We start from the raw sequence: 25,857 nt of genomic DNA on the forward strand, positions 1-25,857 counted from the left end.
CACATGCAAAGTGCGTTGATCAATGGAGTCATAAATGTTTAATATATACGTACATCGGCGAGGTTCTGTTTAGCTTCGTGGTTTGGAAGTCTGTGAAATTTTGCATATCAGGCTAATATACTACACTTTATCTCTACACTGTATCTCTACACAGTAACTCTATACTGTAACTCTACTCTCTATCTCTACACCGTATTTCTACACTGTATATCTACACTGTATCAGTACTATACTATATCCCCAGCAAAAGGTTCTTTTCTATTTGGGTGCTTTAGGATGTTGATGGTGCCATATGTCTTCAGAGATACAAATTTAATATTTGACGAGAACATTTCACTGTCAAGGCAATCTTTAGCCTCATGTACATTTTGTCGTTACCAATAGGCTTCGGTTGTTTTCTGTTTTGGGGTCTCGGGATGTTCATGGTGAGATATATCATCTAGAATGATGCTACAAATTCAAAATTTGACAACAGTGTTACAATATCAAAGTAATCTTTACTCTCTTATACCCCGTGTCGTTACCAACAAGCCTTGGTTCTTTTCTAGAAATTCGGGGTTGTTGATAGTGAAATATATCTTCAAGAGTCGTGTTACAAACTTAAAATTTGACAAGAACATGTCTTCAGGGTGACAAAAGAACACTCTGACCTAAAGTCCATCGTCATTTACAGAGGAGGCAGCCGCCATTTAGCGGGAATATTGCCGAGTGCAGCATTAGACAATAAACCAAGCAAGGGTATCTGTCCCAGGTCTACTAGGCCGCCCATGTTTCATCTGATAGTCCCATCTCCCAGATCTACTAGGCCTCCCATGTCTCATCTGATAGTCCCATCTCCCAGGTCTACTAGGCCGTCCATGTCCCATCTGATAGTCCCATCTCCCAGGTCTACTAGGCCTCTCATGTCTCATCTGATAGTCCCATCTCCCAGGTCTACTAGGCCATCCACGTCTCATCTGATAGTCCCATCTCCCAGGTCTACTAGGCCTCTCATGTCTCATCTGATAGTCCCATCTCCCAGGTCTACTAGGCCTCCCATGTCTCATCTGATAGTCCCATCTCCCAGGTCTACTAGGCCGTCCATGTCTCATCTGATAGTCCCATCTCCCAGGTCTACTAGGCCTCTCATGTCTCATCTGATAGTCCCATCTCCCAGGTCTACTAGGCCTCCCATGTCTCATCTGATAGTCCCATCTCCCAGGTCTACTAGGCCTCCCATGTCTCATCTGATAGTCCCATCTCCCAGGTCTACTAGGCCGTCCATGTCTCATCTGATAGTCCCATCTCCCAGGTCTACTAGGCCTCCCATGTCTCATCTGATAGTCCCATCTCCCAGGTCTACTAGGCCTCCCACGTCTCATCTGATAGTCCCATCTCCCAGGTCTACTAGGCCGCCCATGTCTCATCTGATAGTCCCATCTCCCAGGTCTACTAGGCCTCCCACGTCTCATCTGATAGTCCCATCTCCCAGGTCTACTAGGCCGCCCATGTCTCATCTGATAGTCCCATCTCCCAGGTCTAGTAGGCCTCTCATGTCTCATCTGATAGTCCCATCTCCAAGGTCTACTAGGCCTCCCATGTCTCATCTGATAGTCCCATTTCCCAGGTCTACTAGGCCTCCCATGTCTCATCTGATAGTCCCATCTCCCAGGTCTACTAGGCCTCCCATGTCTCATCTGATAGTCCCATCTCCCAGGTCTACTAGGCCTCCCATGTCTCATCTGATAGTCCCATTTCCCAGGTCTACTAGGCCGTCCATGTCCCATCTGATAGTCCCATCTCCCAGGTCTACTAGGCCTCCCATGTCTCATCTGATAGTCCCATTTCCCAGGTCTACTAGGCCGTCCATGTCCCATCTGATAGTCCCATTTCCCAGGTCTACTAGGCCTCCCATGTCCCATCTGATAGTCCCATTTCCCAGGTCTACTAGGCCGTCCATGTCCCATCTGATAGTCCCATCTCCCAGGTCTACTAGGCCTCCCACGTCTCATCTGATAGTCCCATCTCCCAGGTCTACTAGGCCGTCCATGTCCCATCTGATAGTCCCATCTCCCAGGTCTACTAGGCCGCCCATGTCTCATCTGATAGTCCCATCTCCCAGGTCTACTAGGCCTCCCATGTCTCATCTGATAGTCCCATTTCCCAGGTCTACTAGGCCTCCCATGTCTCATCTGATAGTCCCATCTCCCAGGTCTAATAGGCCTCCCACGTCTCATCTGATAGTCCCATCTCCCAGGTCTACTAGGCCTCCCATGTCTCATCTGATGGTCCCATCTCCCAGGTCTACTAGGCCGCCCATGTTTCATCTGATAGTCCCATCTCCCAGATCTACTAGGCCTCCCATGTCTCATGTGATAGTCCCATCTCCCAGGTCTACTAGGCCGTCCATGTCCCATCTGATAGTCCCATCTCCCAGGTCTACTAGGCCTCTCATGTCTCATCTGATAGTCCCATCTCCCAGGTCTACTAGGCCGCCCATGTCTCATCTGATAGTCCCATCTCCCAGGTCTACTAGGCCTCTCATGTCTCATCTGATAGTCCCATCTCCCAGGTCTACTAGGCCACCAATGTCTCATCTGATAGTCCCATCTCCCAGGTCTACTAGGCCGTCCATGTACCATCTGATAGTCCCATCTCCCAGGTCTACTAGGCGCCCATGTCCCATCTGATAGTCCCATCTCCCAGGTCTACTAGGCCTCCCATGTCTCATCTGATAGTCCCATCTCCCAGGTCTACTAGGCCTCCCATGTCTCATCTGATAGTCCCATCTCCCAGGTCTACTAGGCCTCCTACGTCTCATCTGATAGTCCCATCTCCCAGGTCTACTAGGCCTCTCATGTCCCATCTGATAGTCCCATCTCCCAGGTCTACTAGGCCATCCACGTCTCATCTGATAGTCCCATCTCCAAGGTCTACTAGGCCGCCCATGTCTCATCTGATAGTCCCATCTCCCAGGTCTAATAGGCCATCCACGTCTCATCTGATAGTCCCATCTCCCAGGTCTACTAGGCCTCTCATGTCCCATCTGATAGTCCCATCTCCCAGGTCTACTAGGCCATCCACGTCTCATCTGATAGTCCCATCTCCCAGGTCTACTAGGCCTCCCATGTCTCATCTGATAGTCCCATCTCCCAGGTCTAATAGGCCACCCATGTCTCATCTGATAGTCCCATCTCCCAGGTCTAGTAGGCCTCTCATGTCTCATCTGATAGTCCCATTTCCCAGGTCTACTAGGCCGCCCATGTCCCATCTGATAGTCCCATCTCCCAGGTCTACTAGGCCACCCATGTCTCATCTGATAGTCCCATCTCCCAGGTCTACGAGGCCACCAATGTCTCATTTGATGGTCCCATCTCCCAGGTCTACTAGGCCACCCATGTCCCATCTGATATTCCCATCATTGACCATCTAGAAATGCTCTCCAACACACCATGTGAGATGCTTAAATGAGATGACATTCACTGGACGAGTTTGAGTGACATACAATCAGTCTGCGAAATAGTTTCTAAAGTTTGCAAGCCTGTGTTGCTTGCTATGCCTGAAAGATTCTAGCCCACTAGAAATAATTCACTGGTCCGAAATTTGTTGAAGACACAGGTTTCATCATCAAGCTGATAACATGATGAGCAGTTTTATTAGGCCACTATGTAGCATGCTTCAAAGGTGTGTTATAGCGCAAGTCCGAGAGAGTGATTATTTACAAAATGACCTCATGAAAATTCTCTTGCCAGTAAGGACAGTAACTGTGGAGATTCACTCGCCCGCAAGCCTATGGCTAGTAAAAGTCCAGTTGGGCCAGTAAATCTTCAGTGGCTATTTTGCACACTGCTTACAATGACATTAATTTGTCACACTGATGAGTGACGAGTGAGTGAGTTTTACGCCGCTTTTAGCAATATTCCAGCAATATCACGGCGGGGGACACCAGAAAATGGGCCTCACACATTGTACCCATGTGGGGAATCGAACCCGGGTCTTCGGCGTGACGAGCGAACGCTTTAACCACTAGGCTACCCCACCGCCCGTCACACTGATGAGCTGAACACGACTCATCTTCAGCATTTCTTTGCAACACTTCACCAAACTTATTTGAATAATAGATTGAGACAGTGATGTGACAGTTAACTGGCTTACATTGTTCAGTCTCCATAGACCTGGGAATAAAAAACAAATGCACATTGATCCATTGACTAAGCAGTAATGAAGTAGACCCATGGGCATGCACTCAGTGAATGGAATGTGGCAGATTATGTATTAACCTATTAATAATTAATCCGAATACCTATCTTGCGTATCATGGTACATACTAAAATATGCTTATTTAATAGTGTTGGTAATCGGTTAACATCTCATAATAGATGATTGGTTCATTACAACCAATCAATCATTGAAGATAATTGGTTCGCGTCAATTATCAAATTTTCTGGTGGTTTGATAATACAAACACAAAAATAGAAAGAAAAAACATGTAGTTCCTTTGTGTTGTTTTTGCTAATTGCACACCTTTATGGAGTGACAAGTATGTTAGGAACAAATTTCCTGAAGTCTTACGACAGTTTCAATCATGACTTGGAGCGAGCTTGTGAAAAACATTTTTAATGGAAGCAAAGTGTCCTGAGTTCAATTATGATGAAGTCCCGTGAAGGTCAGGGGTAGAGTAGGCCTTCAGCAACCCATGCTTGCCATAAAAGTCGACTCTGCTTGTCGTAAGAGGTGACTAAAGAGATTGGGTGGTCAGGCTCGCTGACTTGGTTCACACGTCATCGGTTCCCAGTTGCGAAGATTGATGGTCATGTTGTTGATCACTGGATTGTCTGGTGCACTCAATTATTTACAGACCGCTGCTATATAGCTGGAATATTGCTGAGTGCGGCATAAAACTCACTCACTCACTCGATTATGATAAAACATGGATTGCCTTGTCGTTTCGTCATTGTGATCAATCTTTGATTATTTCAATTAATCAGACCACCACCACTAGTACCCATGAAACCTGAAAACAATTTGAAATATGAAGAAGTATTCTAATTGATTCACATTTTGGAGTTGATGAACAATAAGAAAGGTATCATACTCTATGGATGACAAAGTATGATACATTTCTTAAGATATCAATAACAAGCTGTCTCTACAAATGCAAGTCAGGCGGTAGGGTGGTCTAGTGGTTAAAATGTTCACTTATTACTCAGAAGACCAAGGTTCGATTTCCAACATTGGTACAATGTGAGAATCCCATTCTAGTGTCCCCTGCCATGATACTGCAGGAACATTGCTAAAAGTGGATTAAAACCATACTCACTTACTCCAAAGACAAGCAACAACATCGGATGTAAAAACAGTTTTCACCATATTTTATACACAGCAGTTAAGAACCAAAAATTACAACTTCTGCATTAAAACATGAATACATGTATTCACATAAATATCCTCACAATCAAACACAAACAGTCATTCCATAAAACAGCTTTCAAACTTCCAACTGGAACTGCTGAGCTAAAACAACAGCTTGAACAATTACAATATTATACAGTAACAAGCATCTGACACAAAAATCTTCAAATATCCCCAAACTGATTATTGTAAAATACTGATAAAAAGGGGATTGTTAAAAATCATTGTGTCATTTGCTTTTTTTGTACAAGTATCAACAGTTGGTCCTTGGAATATGAGTTAAATGTGAGTATTCCAACTAAACTATGTTAAAATGTCAAGTTTGAAGAAGCCAACTATGGACACATATTTGATTATCATGTTTCAAGCATATAAATGATAGACATACCTTCCAGGATATTGCTGGACCAGGTTAATGTTTACTCAGGCTGATATACATCAAGCCCTCCATTATCTGTTGATACATATTACCCTTATGACATAGTAGTAATGTGAGTGTACCCAGTCAGTGAAATCAATACTGAGTCTTTGGTGTGATGAGAGAAACGCCATAATAACTTCGCCACCCCCACCGCCCCAGGTTACATACTAATGATGTGAGTGAGTGAGTTAAGTTTCATGATGCTTTTTAGCAATGTTCCAGCAATATCACGGCACGGACAGCAAAAATGGGCTTCACAAATTGTACCCAATTGTGGAACCAAACCTGGGCCTTTGCCTTGGCGTGTGAAATCTTTAATCACTAGGCTAGCCTACTGCCCTAAATCATGTGTGTCTGTTTCCAGCTGAACAATTAAGGGAAAAACCTACAAGTATCAAAGGAACTATTCCATGTGCGAATTCTGTGTCAGCTCCTAGATACCATACTCAATTTGGAACCTAAGCACCAGAAATCTGCTTCATACATTGTACCCTACCCATGTGTGGAATTGAACCCAAGTCTTGTTGCATGATGAGCCAACGCTTTTGCCATTAAGCTACCATCCCTTACTCAGTGTGAAGATTGTGTTAATAATCTAGTTGCACAAAATTATCAGAGCATTTCACTGGTTTCAGCCCTTTCCAGGCTGATGGAGGAGTGCCATGTGTACAAACCTGTAAAGTACTGATAATACTGTTTCCTTGGTAACATTTCCTGTTTTCACAAGATACCATCAGAGAGATTCAAATGCCCTGTGTTGGTTCATCAGCCACCATGTAAAGACAGTCTGATTGTTTAATGATGATGATAAAGGCCAGTAATCTCTGTGTTACTTTCTCATACTTATGGCCACAAACATCCACTTGGCAAAGCAGTCTCTGAGATGTAAAATACCAAATTGTAACGATCTATATGTATGACAAATTTGATATTATCACTTTCCTGTTTGCAATTAATATTGTAGTGATGAAATACACATTTTATGAAACTCCTTTGGCCTTTGTAACTAAAATGTGTAGGTACTCAGACTTGGTTTCGTCGCTATATACCTGAAACTATGCCAGTATGATGTAAAACTTCAACTCAACTCAAGCTAACATCACAATTGGCAAAAGTGTCAATGGTGAAAAAAATGATTTATCATCTACACAACGATTCACATCAGAAACATCAATTACCACGACTTTCTTCATTCAAATTTGGTAATTGTACAAAGGAAATTAAAAAGACCCACAGGCCTTGATAAGCCATGTTTTTTAACTGACCTCCAAATCATAATGCTTTATCTAAAAGATTTGCAATCTCATGGCATCCTAATGAAAAAATTTCACAACTGCAAAGAACAGCATGGTATGCACTTCTTCAGCTGATGCACATATTTAGTGATACTGACAAGATAATTTTATGCTGACACAGCAAATTTCAACATGATAACATTTGCACTTGAGGCATAAATTTTCCATATATACAGCCTGACGACATACCCCAAATATCCTGATGAGTAACTTCATTTTGAACCTAATCTAAGAAATGCAGTTGGTATCATTATAATGGTTGATCATATTTCAGGTATAGCCATCATCTTATCATTTCCTGAGAAGCAGGGGTAATTTTCATCGCAAGAAAACATACATAATATGTATTCAAGTCTACAATACTGTATGATGATTCAACATGGGTAACATGTTAAAGGATTTCAGCCACTACAGAGCACCCCATTTATGTAAGCTTTGGTAAACTATGACAATCCAGAGGGACAAATTCAATAAAACATTGAACATAGCATGGAATTAACATGAAACCACTATCAATGCGTTATTTGATTCAACTGATAACTACCCACACACCAGAAAATATTTTATACACATCAAAATAAATATGATTTTCCCACATTCACACCTTTACCTAGCCCTTACAACTAATAAGTCAAAGATCAACCTTTATTCATCAACAGTATCTGTTTGCTGTTTCATGCCACACTCAGCAATATTCCAGCTAAATGGCGGCAGTCTGTAAATAATATAGTCTGGACCAGGCCATTCAGTGACCAACAGCACGAGCCTCGATCTACACAACTGAGATAAGAAGACGTGTCAACCAAGTCAGTGAGCCTGACCACTCGATTCCAGTTGTCACCCGTTATGGCAAGCATGGGCTGCTGAAGGCTAGATCCAATCCAGGTCTTCGGAGATGTAATCACAGTAACCTTAAGGAGGTTTATTGACTCTTTGATCAGACAATGTACTGGTAGGGTTCTATTGTCACCAAGCCAAGGGGTAATCAGAAGCTCAGAGGAAAACATTATGTTTTGTTGTACCAATCATTCTTCCAGCTATATGGGGGCCATGTAAATAATTGAGTATGGTCAGATAAATGAATGGCAAACATTGTCACAATCATCAAGATTCAGTGACAAGCAATTAACCAATTCTCTGAGCCTAATCACCTGGGTCCTCTTGTAAAGAAAGATCTTAGCACTATGGTCATCATATTACCAGTACTCTTATACACTTATACCGCTAAGACTGCTTTCTGATATAAAACCCTGGGCCTTGATTTTGGAAGCTCTCTTAGTACTAATATTGTCATAAGTGCCATACATTACCATTAACTGACAACTACCTTGGGGCTAAGAGAGCTAACATATCTAGGCCCTGGCAGCCGTTGTACAAAACAACCTTAGAGTTAAGATGACTGTACCTCCCAAACCTTCACACAAACATAAAGTAGTCTTAGTGCTAAAGTTGTTTTGTGTAACAGCACCTTAGCTCATTCAGTGGTACCTGTTCTATTAGTTTGTACAGAGGATAACATAACAATCTGGTATTTGAAATACTTGTGGTAACATATTGAAAACAACTAACATAGAATGTGGTAAAAGGTCACTTGCAAGACCATTTCATAAATTTCTTGTAGAATAGCTATCTCACAGACCCCAGACAAAAATTAGCATACATACGCCCTTTTCCCAGTAGCAGTTTGCTGAAGTATTCTTTGGATGAGAGTAAATTCAAAGTTTTGGGTAACTGAGGTTATTCCCTGAGATGTCCTTACTGCAGAATAGAATGAATGCACCATTGTCAAGTTACTGGAAATCTAAACAGAGGTGTTCACTGTGATATAATCAAGATTTACTCATTCCAAGATGAATTCACCAGCATTGGAAAATTTTCAATCACATGCTCTATCATTTCTGGCAAACATAATTCTGAAATTTTAAAAACAAATCTCAGATTTCTTAAAGACATTTTTATCAACGTGGAGATGACTGTCACATCAAACACTGAAAACTCTAAAATAAACATCTGTTAAATCCCAAATTCAAACACCAGTTATTTCAAAGTGTATTTGAGATATTTCACCGTTGTATCCTTTGAGCCTGACTAAAATCAATAATGGTACTAACTGGTGCCAATATCACCCCTCAAAATGAAATGTATGTCATGACTTGTATGTCCAAGGCAGGAGTTATGATTTTGACTTATCCATAGCAGACAGGTTTACCAATGTTAAATGTATCAAGAGTATTTAACCAACACAGGACAGAGATAACACCCTTGATTACAGAGGATGGGTCAACAGCGGTGTGTTCAATCAGGGACAATCAACATTCTTATGACCTAATGAAACTCTGTACAGGTTAAAACAGCTTACTCAATTTCTTCATGACAATAAAACATATGTTATTTCAACATAACATGGTACCCCTATGGTTACTGGCCAGAAAAGGTCAAATGTTGGCAAAATTCTTAGTAAATGGTTTCATTTAAAAATTCAACATTCAAATATTCCAGTCAAATTGCTATACAAATTCAACAGAGTGTAAATACATTAAAACCTTCAGATAAAATTAGCTGCGTACTGTTCAGTCATTTTAGGATTTAACACTATACATTAGGGCAACAATGATTCAAAATCATTTTGATTCATTGAAAATTGAATCAGACACCTTTGTTTCAAATTTCAAAAAACATTATCACTATTTCAATTAGATATCTGATAACATATTTAAATTATTTTCACACAACCAGAGGGTAATTTTGACTCCAACTCAAGCAGTTTTGAGCACTGAAATAAGGCAAAACATAAGCCGTTGAAACTAATTATCCAATCAGAATGGTTGTTTGTAGACATTGCCAAGCTGATGATGGATTTCACTCTAAATAGGCCGACTCTGAGATAAATGAAATCTGACGTTATAACTTTTAAGAAGAATTGAATCAAAAATGATTTAATCTGGGGTCCAATATTGAAAATCGATTCGAGGTGAATTGTTGCAGCCCTACTATACATCATGAAGAACAAAAGCGTATACACCATCAGGTGCTTTCAACATGATATATCAATAAGAAACTTCAGGATTGGAATTCCATATTTTAACAACAGGCTGAGGTATGTAAGAAAAGCGTAACAATTGCATTCAGTTTAATAGATGCCGTCTGGTCTAACGATCAAAATATTAACAGGACACAAACTATTTATCTCATGGTAATACATAACACTGAAGAAACTCAGGGAAAGGTACAATGACAGGAACCTGAAAGAGATAAAGAACAACACTGGAAAAGGGCCCTGAAAAGGTCCTTTTTGCAAGTCCGAGGGTACACTGAAGAAATGGTATGAAATTTATCAGACATGTTGTCTTTTTTCCTTTTAATACACAAAATTTTGGACATCAACAGGCTAAAACAGAGGAAGACTTGAAATTTTTATCACTAATAAAATAAGAAGTTACTGCACACTACATGTCATTTGAAACTTAGCTTAGGCCAAAAGACTTGTCTATGTTTAAATAACTGAAAATGAGAAAATGAGTCAATGTAAAGGAAATATAATTTAAGTTTGTATCTTGAGAAAAATGTTTAAAACAATCAAAATAGATTCTCTGATAAGAGTTTTGTCCATAATGTTTTGTCAGCCATGTTGAATTTCAAAACAGCTGCCTTTCTTTTCTGCAAATGGTCCTAGTCAAAGACATGACTGTCCTTGATACTGTGATTCATTTGCTAGATTTATTATCTTATTACTGCAACATAATAGTCTCAAGGCCTTAAAACACATGACTGCCAGTACTGAACATTTAAATTCCTAAGTAAATCTACTAAAAGCATCCTACCACGTTATTCCTAATCAATGCAGTTTGTTCGTCAAGTGCCCTAAACATGTCTGTTAACTTCCACACCAGCTCAGTTCATACACTGTGCAGGTCCTGTGGAACAAAAGGACCCTTATCTTTCATTATTATTATTATTCTAAAGACAAAGGCTATATTTGGTAAAAAAGAAATATGTTCAGAATATGAGGAAAGATTGCCCTAAAAAGCAATGAACGAGCTCACGTGACTGAAAGCAGGAATTTCTTCACCTGAAAACTTTCAACAACTGGTAACTAAATGACATATTCATTCAGTGTTTTGACTTTTTGGGAAATGGCCATAATATCTTTTATGAGAGTGTTCAGTCCTGTTGTAACTTAATCCTGTCCTCGGCCTAAGTCATTGTTTGAGCATCTCTGTAGACGCTCTTTAAAAATTTCATATTGAGATCGAGTGTTCCTCATGGTTAAATATAATTAAAACAAACCAGAACTGGCCCTTCTTACTTACCCTTTCTACAACTGGTTAATGATGAATGCCAAAGACTAAAATGTTCAAATTCTTAATATCAGTCGCTCAAATATTTTCAGTTAGCTTCCTGACACTCTTCTGAAAATTTCCAGTATCCAAAAAGACTCCCTTCTTGTACCCTGTCTTTCCAGCTGGTTCTAGATTTCTGAAAAATTGTAACCAAATGTTTCTTACTCATCTCTATTTTCGTTACAGGGATATTTGATCTGATAGGAAACGTATGTTCCACACTATAATTGTGATAAATAATAATGAGGACTGCACAATTTATCACTGGAATATCAAACAGCTGTTTCTAGGATCATGCTCATTGTTTATGTTAGGATCCACAGTGAAATAGACTATAACATGCCATCCTTTCTAGCCAGTGTTAAACATCAGTATACAAGAGATACATCACAGTGTTATCAATACCTGCATGCTTACATTCTGTATAGAACAACCAACATCATCCTCACCTGTGATAACGATTAAAACCCAACAGGTATACCATGTAAACATCAAATAATGGGTTTTTTTTATCACAGTTAGTATTCAACCTCTGTGTTTGAAACTTTGCGGTCCTTAGGTCCTTTAGATCTGAAGTGTGAATTTTCGGATCCGTTAAGTCAGAAACATTTACCATTTGGACAGAAATAAGGACCCACTGATCTACATGTTAATTCCAACATCAGCCAGTTTAGTGGTTCTGATCCTACACAGTGGAGGATCAGACAGATTGCCATCAGCATTTGACTGGAGCACCAAAACCAGCAGTCAAACTCAGCCGTTTTAAAGAATTAAGTCAGATTTCCAGAGGCCAAACAATCTATAGTCCTGGGGTCCTGGGTTTTCATGAATCCCAAGGTCCAGGGACCTCAGGGGCAGAGCTGTCTAGGTGAGAGGTTCTGATCTAGGTGTGAAGAGGTTGGGGGATCTAGGGGCCTTAGAGGTTACCACACTAGCATTTAAATTGTTGGACCCATAAAACTGGATCATGTAATGTGGGTAATGACAAGAAAACCTTGAATTCAATTCTTAACACTCCTAGCGTTTCCACACATGTACAGATATTGAGTGTAAAAGGATGATCTTTGAGACAGTATTCATTATCATTTATACATTCATAATACTTCATAGTTCTCATGTGATCAGTGCACAGACGAGTTGGATGAATATCTATTTTTAGCCTCTTTGTCTTTGTTCTCATCTAATTTGTCAAAAATGTCCTTTTCACGCTTTTGCCACAGGTCCTTATTCTTTTGTAAATGTAGCGTGTTGTCGGAAACTTGAGGGTCTGGCTTTCCATAGTCTGGTGGGTTGGCATCTGGGTCGTAGCCAAGAGTTCTTAGCATGGGGGCCACCGAGGCCATATCTCGTACAACATCGTCAGGAATGCTGCCCACCCACTTGGTCAGTGCCTCAACATTGACCGGTTTGATCACTTGGTCTGTAGATTTCTCAGTTCTGAAAAGAGAGTGAGTGAGTGATTAAGTGAGTTTTACACCAATTTTAGTAATATTACAGCAATATCATCTTGGGGATCTGAAAGAGTCAGTGAGTTTAGTTTTATGATGCTTTCAGTAACATTCCAGCAATGTCACAGCAGGAGAAACAATAAATGTCCTTCACACACTCGAACCCAAGTCTTCTGCGTTATGAGCGAACAACTTAACCTCTCGGCTACCCGACCACCCCAGGGTCGGAAAGAAGGCAGAATCATTACAGCCTCATACCTTATTCAAAGGGGTGGCTTAATCTTAAAGTTTCTAATATCAATGTCACATCTTTTGATAACATATGATCATTTGAAATAGGATACTGGTATAAGAAACTAAAATGGGTGAGAGTGCTATTCGCAATTTTGGAACCATGCAATGTTTCTTTCAAGATGCGGATTAGAATAACAGTTTGTCACAAGGGTTGCAAAGATTCACCCAGACTTCAATTCCACTTGATTCTCGATACTGGATCCTCGGTTTGACATTTTCGATTCGATTGATCATACAAGTACAAACGTCAGATTTCATTTAACTCTCTGAGTCAGCAGTTTTAGTGTGAAGTCCATTGTCAGCTTTACAATGTCTACTAACAACAGTTCTCATTGGATAATTAACATGGCATCAGCCAGTCACATTTTGCCTTAATCCAGTGCTTGAAACTGCTGGAGCTGGAGACAAAATTACGTTCGGGTTGAATGGAAAAAACTTCAATGGGCATTCAAATATGGAATCGAAATATTGAAAATGGTTATCAAAAATCAAAACTAATGCATCAGATTAGATTTTCAATGAATTGAACTGACTTGTTGCAGCACTGTCACTAAGACCCTAGTGAATATATTCTAACTCCAGATTTATAAGTTTATATTTACTCAGTATTTGGCTTAGTCTGTCATACAGACACAGAAACAAATATATCCAAGAAATACCATATAAGTCTTGAATATATAGCAAGTCAGATTACAACAGGTTCATGGGGTCTGAAAATAAAGAAAACCTCTGGGCTAATTTTCATAACATTTTATGATGATGATTTAGAAACCCTTTTATCTGCAAAATATGTTAATTTCAGAGACCAGATATTGGATTAATAGTCTTGGCTCTTAAAACTCAGAATCGTTCTCCGATTCTTTTCGACATATCTACTTATTTTCAGAGATACAGTTTTAATTAATCCTAAATTTTGTAGACAAAATGTCTGAACAACACGGAGAGTTCTATGGATTTAAAACATCTTTTGTGTAGCTTCTAACACTGTGATGACTGGACTTTCAGGTCCAGATTTGATTATTTACAGACTGCAGCCATATAGCTGTAATATGCTCTTCACAAAAAGTAGGGGAACCTGAACTTTGAAGTCTGGTAGAAAGCAAACCCATTGAGGAACGTTACAATGGCATTCATCTTGTGTATGCAGCATCATTTCACGTTATCACCACACGCAAACACAATGCATGGGAAGCACGTGCACAACATGAGAGCCCCCTACATGTGCATGGGGCGTCATTATGAATCTTGAAGTTTTTCAGGCAGGTCGATAAATCACTTGCATCACTTACATGGTCAGGGTCTTCGGAGGAAAATCAGGCACCGACTGAAAATTGTAAACTTGAAATTTTCATGTCACACTCCAGTCACCTACCAAGGAGAATAACTGAATGAACAGCTTTGCTTTGAATGAAATCCGTGTGGAGATGCATTCTCAAAACATTGTTATTGTATCAACATTGATTCAATCCCATATATCTCCCAATTTCGACAAGTGTACATGGAAAGTACAGTTCCCCTACCTTTTTTTAAGAGTATATATACCAACCAACCAATTATCTCTACAGGACTTCTTTGGCCGTCTTGTTATCACCAAATGTAGGATACTACTACTGTCTATTTTAGTCTGTTTTTTAGTGTGATCATTTGTGAAAATATCATCAGACCCAAAATGATATTTTTGATAGTAACATATATAGTGTGTGAAAATTTTTAATAAATAGCACTAATGACCACCTCCCGATGGATACTTAAACCACTAAAGAAATCAATTTTTATTATTTTTACCATTACTGCACATAAAAAATTCATAAAGAACAATGTACAGAAACGAAAGTGGTCCAAAATGCAAGAGAACTGGTGGCATAGTTCGTCTATCACATCCCAGAGAAAACTCCACTGGCTGACAGTTACTCTACCTTAGCATGAGTGAGTTAAGTCTTACACCTCTTTCATCAATATTCCAGCAATACCATGGCAGGGGACACCATAAATGGGCTTCACTAATTGTACCCATGTGGGGAAATCAAACCCAGGTTCTCAGCGTGACGAGCGAACACTTAACCATGAGGCCAAGCTACAGTCCCACTGTACCTTAGAATAGAGTAAAACATCTCCTGCTGAAATGTTACATAAATTCAGATGAAAAACAAATAATTAAATTATTGCAGCCTTATGCCTGTAGTTCCTGGTTCATATGTCTTGGTCCTTATCGCCAGGAACTCTCCTCAAAGATAAAACCTTCTAGAGTTGCGTTGTTGTAATTAGAATATGCAATCCCACATCTGTCCTTATTTTCATTTCCCTTAAACACTAACACACATTACTCCAGCTAGAACTCTTCAATCATGTTTAAGGAGAGTATTCAGAGTGAGCTCTGCTTTACATGACTTAATAACACTACAACAGAGAGCACCTTTTACATCTACTGGGGATGCTATCTGCATGACAAGATAGTTAAACTTATGTAAAAAACAATACACCATTAGAAACATGTTATAACTGGGCATATATAAGTTCTCGGTAAAGTGCAAACTGTAGTTAAATGGGTGAGTGAGTTTTGTTTTGTATCGCTTGTAGCTGAACACTACAGCAATATCGTGACCAGGAACACCAGAAATGGGCTTCACACTTTGGACCCATGTGAGGAATAGAACCTGGGTCTTTGGCGTAATGAACAAATGCTTTAACCACTAGGTTACCCCACCGCCCCAAATTCTGGTTGATATGCCTTGTAGGCATTGAAGGAATTGAAAAGAACAAATAGTGTGTCTTTTTTCCCTCGACAGTGATGGAAAAATCATTCATGACTTTTAATATACATGTGTCTTCAAAAATATCATTGAGCACTTCTTTAAGCTAAAAAAATATACTGTTCACTGAAAAAATTCTGATACAAAAATTCTCTCCTCAATCATTGCAACTCAGTTCCAGAAACAAACCCTTGCTTCAACCCTAAAAGTATTTCCTAATTACATCAGCAAAGTACATGCTATTTATACAATTCTGCATCCTCAACCAATATATATTAAGGAAGTGGTATAAAAATTGTGGAAAAAGTTTTCTGTGTGGAAAACTACACTTCAATGAACAAACTTCTTCTTGTGTAGTTTGTTAAATCCATGTGCTGCTGTAGCAGCATGGCTGCCTTGTTGAACACATGTTCCTACAACAGATGACCTCTGTGAGGAAATCAACAGCAGAATTATGATGTTTTGATAACATCACTGCGAAAAGATATCAAATTTCCTGATAAATGAAAATTTGCAAAATTCATGGAAAGCATATTCCAATTTCACTGATTGCTTTTGTAAAATATCAATATTAATTCAATACCACTAATGTCAGTAGTAATGAGAACCTGTATTCATTTTGTTGGTAGTAAAATCCCATTATGCTTAAAAATATCCAAATATCAAACAATTTGTCTTCAAATATATTCAGCTAAATGTTAACAAACAGTTGTAGTTCTAAGTAAGAAGTCTGTATGTTGATGCTCATTTCAGCCACTTTAAACGTCACAAGCAACGTAAAACAACTTTGCAAATACCGAAACAAATCATCAAAACTACCAATTAAACCTATCAAGGTGACAAAAAAAGCGATGAAAAAAAGCCTGCGAAATCGAAGTTCAAACGATTTACTGATTTTCCTCTGGCGCTAGGGGGAAAAGTGGTTTCAACAGCTATACTGCGCTCATAACACATGCACACTGAATAGGTTCTCATAGCTTGAAACACTATGAGGTCGTCAGCAGTAGTCTAATCTTGGTTGTATTCACAAACAAGTAAATAATCTACTCGTTACATAAAATAAAAAAAAAATGTTGATTATGATAAGCAGATTGTCACAGAGAAAACTCAATGTCTGGTTTCCTGACACCTATATGTCTGCCTGCCTGTCTGCTAATGATAATATGCAATGCAGTACTTCAATCATTGACCACATGCAATTTGAAATTAACACCTACAGGGCTTATAAGCCATAAACAAAGAGCCGGCTAAGCATATCGGTTAATGAACAGTGGGCAATGAAAAGGCTTTGTTACACTTGAGTGCACACCCACCAGCCCTGACTGAGTTCAGTATTGCAGCTGCTACGCTTAGAGGGAGGTAAACCCTAGAACAAAATATTGCACTTTTGATTAGCGACTGTACACTTATAATTTTGTTAATTTGTTTTTCTTTTATCAGCAATGTGTTATATATATCATGAAAAAGTGATAACCGTGCTTTAATTATGTTTGATATTTTGGTTGCATGTGACCTTTAAACAAGTACATCAGAGACAGAAATCTGAAAACATATATCTTTCTAGTGTCAAGCATTTAGGTGGCATTTTTAGGGGAAGACTTTCTTAATTAGTAACAAATCTGTCAAGGACACAATTTACTTCAGCCAAGAATCCATGTGACATGCAGTCTGAGAGAAAACTACTTGAACTTTGAACTCACAAATTTAAATGTAGAGGAACTGGTGTCAGGGTGATTATGTCCACAATGACTTATATCAACTTATCACTGCACTCACAATCTTAAAATTTCCAGAAAATGTCAAACTTCTAAACAATCTTAATTTAAACTATCCACTTGAATTAGAAAGAATATCTATCAATATATAAAAAAAAAGATTGTTTTATACATATGTGTACACTAACCGTTACAATGTATGACCGACATGGACATGAATACTTGGAATCACTCTATCTGATGTTTTCCACGAAGTAAGGGAAAAAAAGCATTCTGAGAGAAAACTCCAAACACTAAAATTTAAATGAAGAGGGACTTAAGAGTAAGTCACAGGTGATAATGTCTACAGTGACTTAGATCAAATTTATTATGATGCTCTAAATTTTACAATTTTGACAAAATATCAAGTATCAAATTGTTTCTGGTGTTTTGAAGACACTTCAGGAAATCAAATCGTATGGAAGGTCTTTGAAACTGACACGGGCGACACAAAAACACATGATAAATTAATTCAGGACTGTGACATCAATTATTTCCCCACCTAACCAGCAATACAAAAGGTCAAAATCCTCTTGTACGATTCATCATCAAGTTATGACCCATCATCCACATAGTTCATGAGAATAATAATTGCCAGTAAATATGATAAACGCCTTGTGCTTGTACAGCAATCATAAGCTGAGCCCGCCATGCTAAAACAGTTTGAGAGGCCAAGTCTAGTCCTGTTTGGATATTTGGAGACGCTGTTGACAGCAACTTAGCCATCTTTACAGGCAGCTGGGGCTATTTTGGTCCCCCCTTCACACTAAACAGACAGGGGATCAAACAAAGGAGAGTCTAACATCCCTGTGTTAGTTTATTACCACTTGACCAACACGACTGCACAAGAAGTCTAAACTCTAACATGATTTTTTTCATTCTAAATATTGGTTATTGGGTGAGAAAATATTTTGAGAAATTCATGGGTCAGATTAAAGTGAGATTTTCCCCAACAAGCTTGTGATTTTTGTATCCTTACGTCAATGAAGGTAATTTTTTCGGACACTTTATAACTTTCACAAAAGAAAACACATTATCTTGGATGGCAGAGAGCTGTAAGACAGTGGACCGGGAGACCTCAGTTGTAAGCTTTAACCATTTTAGAAATAGAAATGTGTTGGTCAATTTAGATTTTTTCATATGTTCACTGCAAACAACATCAGTATTAACACTGATTACGGACAATGTGACCATTTTTAAACATTCTTTTTACACCTTCTAATTTCATCCATTTTTATTTATCCACAAGAACTCATACAGATTGAAAACATCTGCCACACTCCAGGGCCTATATTTTCGAAGCTATCAGAGACCTAAGACAGTTGTAAGTGCCATACATTAACTTACATTATCTTAGCACTATGGGAGCATCAAAATCTAGGAAAAGGGCTCTATTCAACAAAGGAATTAAGGCATGGCTGTCAAGTCTAGATACAGAATGACAGTGGCAACGGTCACCACTGTAAGACTGACTGCCTTGTGGAATTGGGACCTGGGCCTTTTATCACGTAGCAACCTTTTTTATGGTTAACCTTAACTAGTAACCTTAGTGCAATGTTAAAATATGGGAGTTAAGGTCAACCTTAGTAAAGGCCCTGTTTCAGAACTTTCACAAAGCTCTCATAAGTCCAAGGTCTTGTCACTTTTCTCATAGTTTTTGTACATCGTATACTGTAACATAGTTGTAGTGCTATGATAGCCTTGTGAAATGGGGCCCTGGACAGTCAAGGGTACCTCCTGATGGTTAGAGCATTTACTCTACATTGAGCGAGTGAGTTTGGTTTTATGCTACATTCAGCAACAAGTCAGCAACATCATGGCATGGGACAACAGAAATGGGCTTCATACATTCATGTTCAAAATGTAACTAAATTAATGCTGCGAAAAGAGATATTGTTACATGTTTTGAATCGTGACATGGTTATCGTGATACATGTAAATTCATGAAACTTATGGATCATAACACCCTAAAACAGCATGGTCAGTTTGTACTTACTTTGATAATGAGATTCCGCCCGGTTTGCCAACATAGTCCTCATGATGAAGCACAGACTGATTCCAGGGGAGCTCCAGGAAGTTGAGGATCCTCCGCATCCACAGTTCGGGATGAAGCACAAGTTGTTCATAGTACACAGGCATACAGCGATATGGCCCCACTCTCAAACATTGACCATACATAGACTCAACAGCCTGATTCCATTTCTGCAGACACTTTCTGTAACTCTTCAAGTCAAAGCCAGATATGGTAACTTTGCGAGTGATGATCGAATGTACGACAGCTCTTCCGTCCCGGATCATCAAGATGTATCTGGAGTAGGGGAACAACTGACTAAGGTATATAGCAGATTTCAACGTGAATGGATCCTTGTTGCACAAGTGGGGGGCAGCTTCCCCATGTTTGGCAATGATTTCAAGAATGAAAGAACGAACGGCAGAGTCTAGCACATCTCCAGTGATTCCTGCATTGGCTAACCGCTTCTTCTCCGTCGGCGACTTCTCCCACTGTGTCCTCATGCCAAGAATCCGTGGAACCACCCGCGTCTCTTCCCCACATCGCACTTCCGGATGAGCGTCTAAAAGTGCCCGCATTAAGGTAGTCCCACTTCTTGGCATGCCGCCAATGAATATGATGTCCATATTTTCGTCATAAGGAATGGCACGGTGTTTGTTGTCATAAATGAACTTTGTTGGTTCCTTTGGAACCATGAACATTTTTGATCCATTATCACAAGGTAAAGCATAGTAAAGAATATACACAGCCGCCAAACAGAACACAACTCCATACAATAGTTTTCTTCTCATTACGGCAATAAAACAAAAAACAAAGTAAAAATGGCTTTCTAATTAAACTACCCAAATCACAGATTGAAAAAAACCCAACCTTTTCAAATAAGGATTTCACTGGATAAAGCTACTGGTAACACCACAACGACAGTGGCAGTGTTTGTACTCATACACTTGTGACAATGCTACACATGTTTGACAACAAACTTCTGAATTCTGAGTAGTCCTCAGAAAAATCAAATTCGATGACAGATGACAAGGTGTTGGTGATATGGACACAGCTGGCTGACGGCTTCAGTTTTCACAGTCCATCGCTGCAGAGTTCCCTGTTAGCAGAAAAAAGATTCAGCTGAACAAACAATAGAAAAAGATGGAAGTAAGAGGCTTCTATAGCTCACCTGAACTTTTGAGTGAGTGGGTGGGTTTAGTTAGCAATATTACAGCTGTCTGTAAATAATCAAGTCTGGACCAGACCATCCAGTGAATAACAGCTGGATATATTGCGATGCAATGACATGATATTGTGTCAACCAAGTCAGTGAGCCTGACTACCCAATCTGATTCATAAGTCGCCTCTTACAATAAGGATGGGTTACTGAAGATCAGTTCCAACCTGGATCTTCACGGGCCTGAAGTTTTGAGTATCTACACATCACTTACTGTAAAACTGTTAAATTTTGTAACTTTACCCACAAGAAAATTTTAATCAAGTAGTGAGAAAGTTAGCCGATACAACGCTTTTATCAATATTACAGCAATATCACGACCAGGGACACCAGAAATGGGCTTCACACATTGCACCCAGACCATCAGGGCATGCAGATGGTTTGAACACTACGCTGCTCAACTGCCCCTTAAAAACTGTCAAATCCCAGCCAAACTTTCGTGACAGTGGCTTTAGTATCAAAGGACTAATGAAACAACTGTCATCCAGAAGGCTCCACTAAAAAGTCATGAAAACTTAGAGGTGTGGTGATACAGAAAATTCATGATACGATACATATTGCAATATCTTTGAACAATACAATTCGATGCACATCACGATATGCTAACTTCTCATTTATTTTCTTTACAAATGTACATTTTTCTACCTAGTAAACTGTATAAATTTGGCATAACCTTCAATTCTGGTGTAAAATTAACAATTTTAATGTCAACGATACATATCACGATATGAAAAAAAGTATCAATGTATATTTATTGTCCGATAAAGTATCACAATTATCGCTACAACAATATATCGTCACAACTCTATGAAAAATGCATATGCTAACATCTACTGAAAGTGACACCAAGCAACTATCGGAATCATTTCAATATCTACATTAAAACTTTCTTGAATAATTCATGTCAGATCCCAACTTAGACCATATGAAAAGACGCAGAAAAAAGACAAGATAAATTCACTGGGGTAAGTAAAGATGGTGGTAATGGACACTTTTGGACACATAACAGAAGGGACGGCTGACTGGAATCATTTTCTTGATATATAATTGGATTCAGGTGAACTAAACAAGATTTGTTTTTGACTGTTTGTTCTTTAAGTTAAAACCACACTCAGCAATATTCCAGCAATATTCCAGCAATATGCAGCAGTCTGTAAATACCTGAGTCTGGACCTGACAATCTAGTGATCAACAGCAAGAACATCCTTCTATGCAAATGGAACATGACGTCATGTGTTGACCAAGTCAGCAAACGTGACCACCTGATTCCCAGAGCCACCCGTCTTATGACAAGATCAATTACTGAAGGGTTCCTGAAGATCACTTGTTATTGCAACCTGGATCTTCACAAAAGGTGAACTAAACAAGAATCATCAACAGCTCACAACCATTTGACTGTTACTTTTAGCACAGATGAGAGAATTTCGTATCTTTCTGTAATGACAGAAAAGTGGTCTTGAGCTATCTAAACAATAGCATGGAATGATATTCGTAACTTTGTTATTTTGTATTTCTAAGCACATGGGTGCTGTTATACAAAACAACCGTAGAACTAAGACCACCTAAAGTCTCTGTTAAGGTACGGCAGTTACTACACTACTGTTCCAATGAATGCCAATTAGTTTCAGAAATATGGTCTGGACAATATGAACAGAGTCAAATTTTAACTTGTTGACATGAAAACAGATGAAAAATAATTTGTAAAAAATTCATAAACAGCAAAAGACATCAATTTCGCCCCTGAGTAATACATTTCCAATGAAAAACGTTTAGTGGATTTTTTTTTTCAGTTCTGACAGGGAGATGACACCTTCCTCCATTCAGATAAGTCTAACTTGTTTCTGTGAAAGAGATAAAACATTAGGCAAAATCTGCTTTGCAGTGTCCAGGAAATGAAATCCACCTAATTATGATACAAATTATTTCCAAGGAATAAGGAAAATAGAAACAGCAAAAAACTGTAGGCATCCAACAGCCAGCCAACCAGCCAGCCAGCCAACCAAAGAGACATAGACGGGGGGCATAGTGCGGTGCAATTCAAAAAGAAATGTAACATGGAACAAAAATAAAGAGTTACATATTGCTTGAAAGCATGGAAAATATAAAAGGCATATATTATGCATAAAATGTAATTATTTCTTAGCACCAGATTTTTAAAGTTCTGAGCCTATGTCAAGTTGAGGTAGTCAAGTTACAAGTTTACCATCATCAACAGCTGAAACGTGCAGCTGCAAAGGGGATCTTATATCAAAGGATAAGCAATATTCAGAGATGCAGATGTTCAATATTATGTCATACAGACGTTTTTAACCTAGTAACTTTATATGCTGTTCAATCAATGGCATTCATTACTTTTCTTCTTGCTTGGACTTTCCTGATAAGTATTATACACTAGAATTTCTACAGAATGATGTTTCACTGCTGGGATAGAGAAACTGCACACGCTGAAATATTATAAAGAGAGTAAGTATGGTTTTACATTGCTTTTAGCAATATTCCAGGAATAACATAGCAGGGGATACCAGAAATGGGCTTCACAAATTGTAGACTTGTGGGGAATCAAACCAGCGTATTTGGCACGACAAGCAAACTCTTTAACTACTCGACTAACCCACCAAAATTAAGAAAAGATGAAAACTGAAACAAAAATGTAAAGTCCAGACACAATAAGGGATGCAATATCTAACTGAAGCTTTAATCAAACTTAATGAGCCAGTCCACAAAGAAGTTGCCCTGATGCTAAATAATGTGGAGATAACAACTGAGCTACGTGCTGCATGAGAGGGCTCTAAGTGCATACAACATAATGGACTTTACTAGGACCCGGATAACCAAAGCTCTGTTAGTTAATAGTAGTTGTTAGCAGTCATAGACTCGTCCCACCGGGTACCCATTTACTGCTTGGTGAACAGACAATTTTTAACAAACTCATTTGCCCAAGGTGTGAACACATCACATGAGTCTCTTTGTGGGATGGGACTGGAATCCAAGAAATTCTCAGGAAACAAGCTGCCAAAACAGTTTATTATTATAGGATATATATATTGTGCATATATCCATGCAACTTGTGCTTGCCTAAGGCGCTGGTATTTTTCTCCCCTTGACCACTGGATGCTAATGTCAACAACACATCGTATTATCAATCTCAACTCCCTTGGGAGTATATAGTCACCCATCCAAGTACTCTAATGCACCCAACTTGCTTAACTTCAACTGAATTGTGACTTGAGCTGCACAAGACCACACACCACCACAAATACAGCTATCATGTTTCACAGTTAACATGTAGTTTATAGTGCCATGGTTATTGGATCCAGCATCCCAAATGCTGGTTTGTGTAAGTTCTGTATTGTGGGACCATGATAGAGGAAACAACAAATGGAATGGCACACTAGCCAGGGCTCGTGAAATGCTTCACATCATGTGCTTATTACCAAGAAACTAGAACTAGAAATATCACCAGTCCACACACTGGGTACATATGCAACATCCGTCTCCAAGGTTACAATCACACACCATTCTACTACTAGCTACTTCAAGCCAGAGTAAGTAGCCAAGTCCTTCAACATGGATGAATGAGAGTGCGCGAGTGAGTGAGTGGGTTTCACAATGCTTTCAGCAATATTCCAACAATGTCATGTCAAGGGGACAAGAAATGGTTTCATACATTGTACCCATGTGGGGCATTGAACCCGGGTCTTCAGCCTGAGAGGCAAACACTTTAACCACTAGACTACCCCCAGAATTCAGTACAGCGCTGGCAAAATCACACAAACTGAAATCACATATTTCTTAAATTGCTTAAATTAACTTGTTCTTTGCCTTCATTATCCCTACCGAGTGATTGAGAAAGATTTTATTCATGCTGCTTTTAACTACATTACTTGACACCCGGTTATTTGACCAATGAGAATAGTTTTCAGTAGCCATAACCAATTTGTTGATGGATTTCACAATAGAAAATGCAGACTCTGAGAGTTATAACTTATATGAAATTCTGATGTTTTCACTTGTATGAAGAGCAAATCGAGGGTCAAATATATAAAAATTGAATCAAACCAGTTCTGGGTGAATTTGCAGTTCTAATTTCAAAATTTTGTCTTGTTCTCATGATACTATCTACACAAAGGATTACTGAACTAGAAATATACACTCTTCTGGGACAAATCTTAAAACAGACAAATTTCTCAGCCAGAACACAACTGAAAGCCATTACAATTACGGATGTTTATGCACCTGGTATATGTTGTATAATAATTGCCATCATGCATGGGACGGGAGGAAGGTAATAAAAAAGAACTGGGTCAGAAAAACATGGAGTCACTTAACTGTTGAAACATGTGAAAAAAAACATACATCAATTTCCGTTGTAGCGTAAAATCAGGCACACCAGACCCCTGAAAGGATTTTACATGGATTAGCAGTAGTTAAGTGTGAATCCCTATTTGACTCACTCTAAGAAATGGACCCTGAATATTTCTGATCCATGCTTTGGAATATCAAAAAGTGAAAAATGACATGATAATGAACATTAAAACTATTAAACTCAAAGAACAAAAACAGCTGACAAGCTGAAGTATGGTAAAATGAATGTTACCACCATCTCAATGGCCAACATTGTACAGACAATAACATGTGGTAATTAATTTAATCTTAAAGTGAGTTTAGCTTTATACCGGTTTTAGCAATATTCCCAGCAATATCACAGCAAGGGACACCAGAGCTGGGCTTCAAACATTGTATCTATGTGGGGAATCGAAACTCAGGTCTTTGGCACGATGGGCCTACAATTTAACCACTAGGCTACTAAACTGCCCCACAAACTTTCAGCACAGTGGAGTGAGCTGAATGATGGCAGACAAAGTGGGACAAAAATGTGTGGGGCTGTTTACACCTTGCCACCAAGGACCCTTTGCAGTGTAATCGTTCAATCT

The 25,857-nt window shown here is 39.1% G+C and overlaps 2 protein-coding genes across 2 annotated transcripts in view; one reads left to right on the top strand and one right to left on the bottom strand.

Moving 5' to 3' along the window:
• LOC137276206 (TP53-regulated inhibitor of apoptosis 1-like) overlaps window positions 1-25,857 on the top strand; it is a 447,953-nt gene that overhangs the window by 278,579 nt on the left and 143,517 nt on the right. The gene's annotated exons all lie outside the window — the stretch shown is intronic.
• Window positions 5,331-25,857, bottom strand: part of LOC137273717 (protein-tyrosine sulfotransferase 1-like) — a 49,987-nt gene continuing 29,460 nt past the window's right edge. Inside the window, exons 2-3 of the mRNA XM_067806560.1 lie at window positions 19,690-20,803; window positions 5,331-12,884 (exon numbers count right to left, since the gene is read on the bottom strand). Coding sequence (XP_067662661.1) covers window positions 12,569-12,884; window positions 19,690-20,495 — 1,122 coding nt within the window. The 5' untranslated portion in view covers window positions 20,496-20,803 and the 3' untranslated portion in view covers window positions 5,331-12,568. The remainder of the gene's footprint in view (window positions 12,885-19,689; window positions 20,804-25,857) is intronic.

Source organism: Haliotis asinina, chromosome 1 (genome assembly GCF_037392515.1).
Source record: "Haliotis asinina isolate JCU_RB_2024 chromosome 1, JCU_Hal_asi_v2, whole genome shotgun sequence".
NCBI lineage: Eukaryota > Metazoa > Mollusca > Gastropoda > Lepetellida > Haliotidae > Haliotis > Haliotis asinina.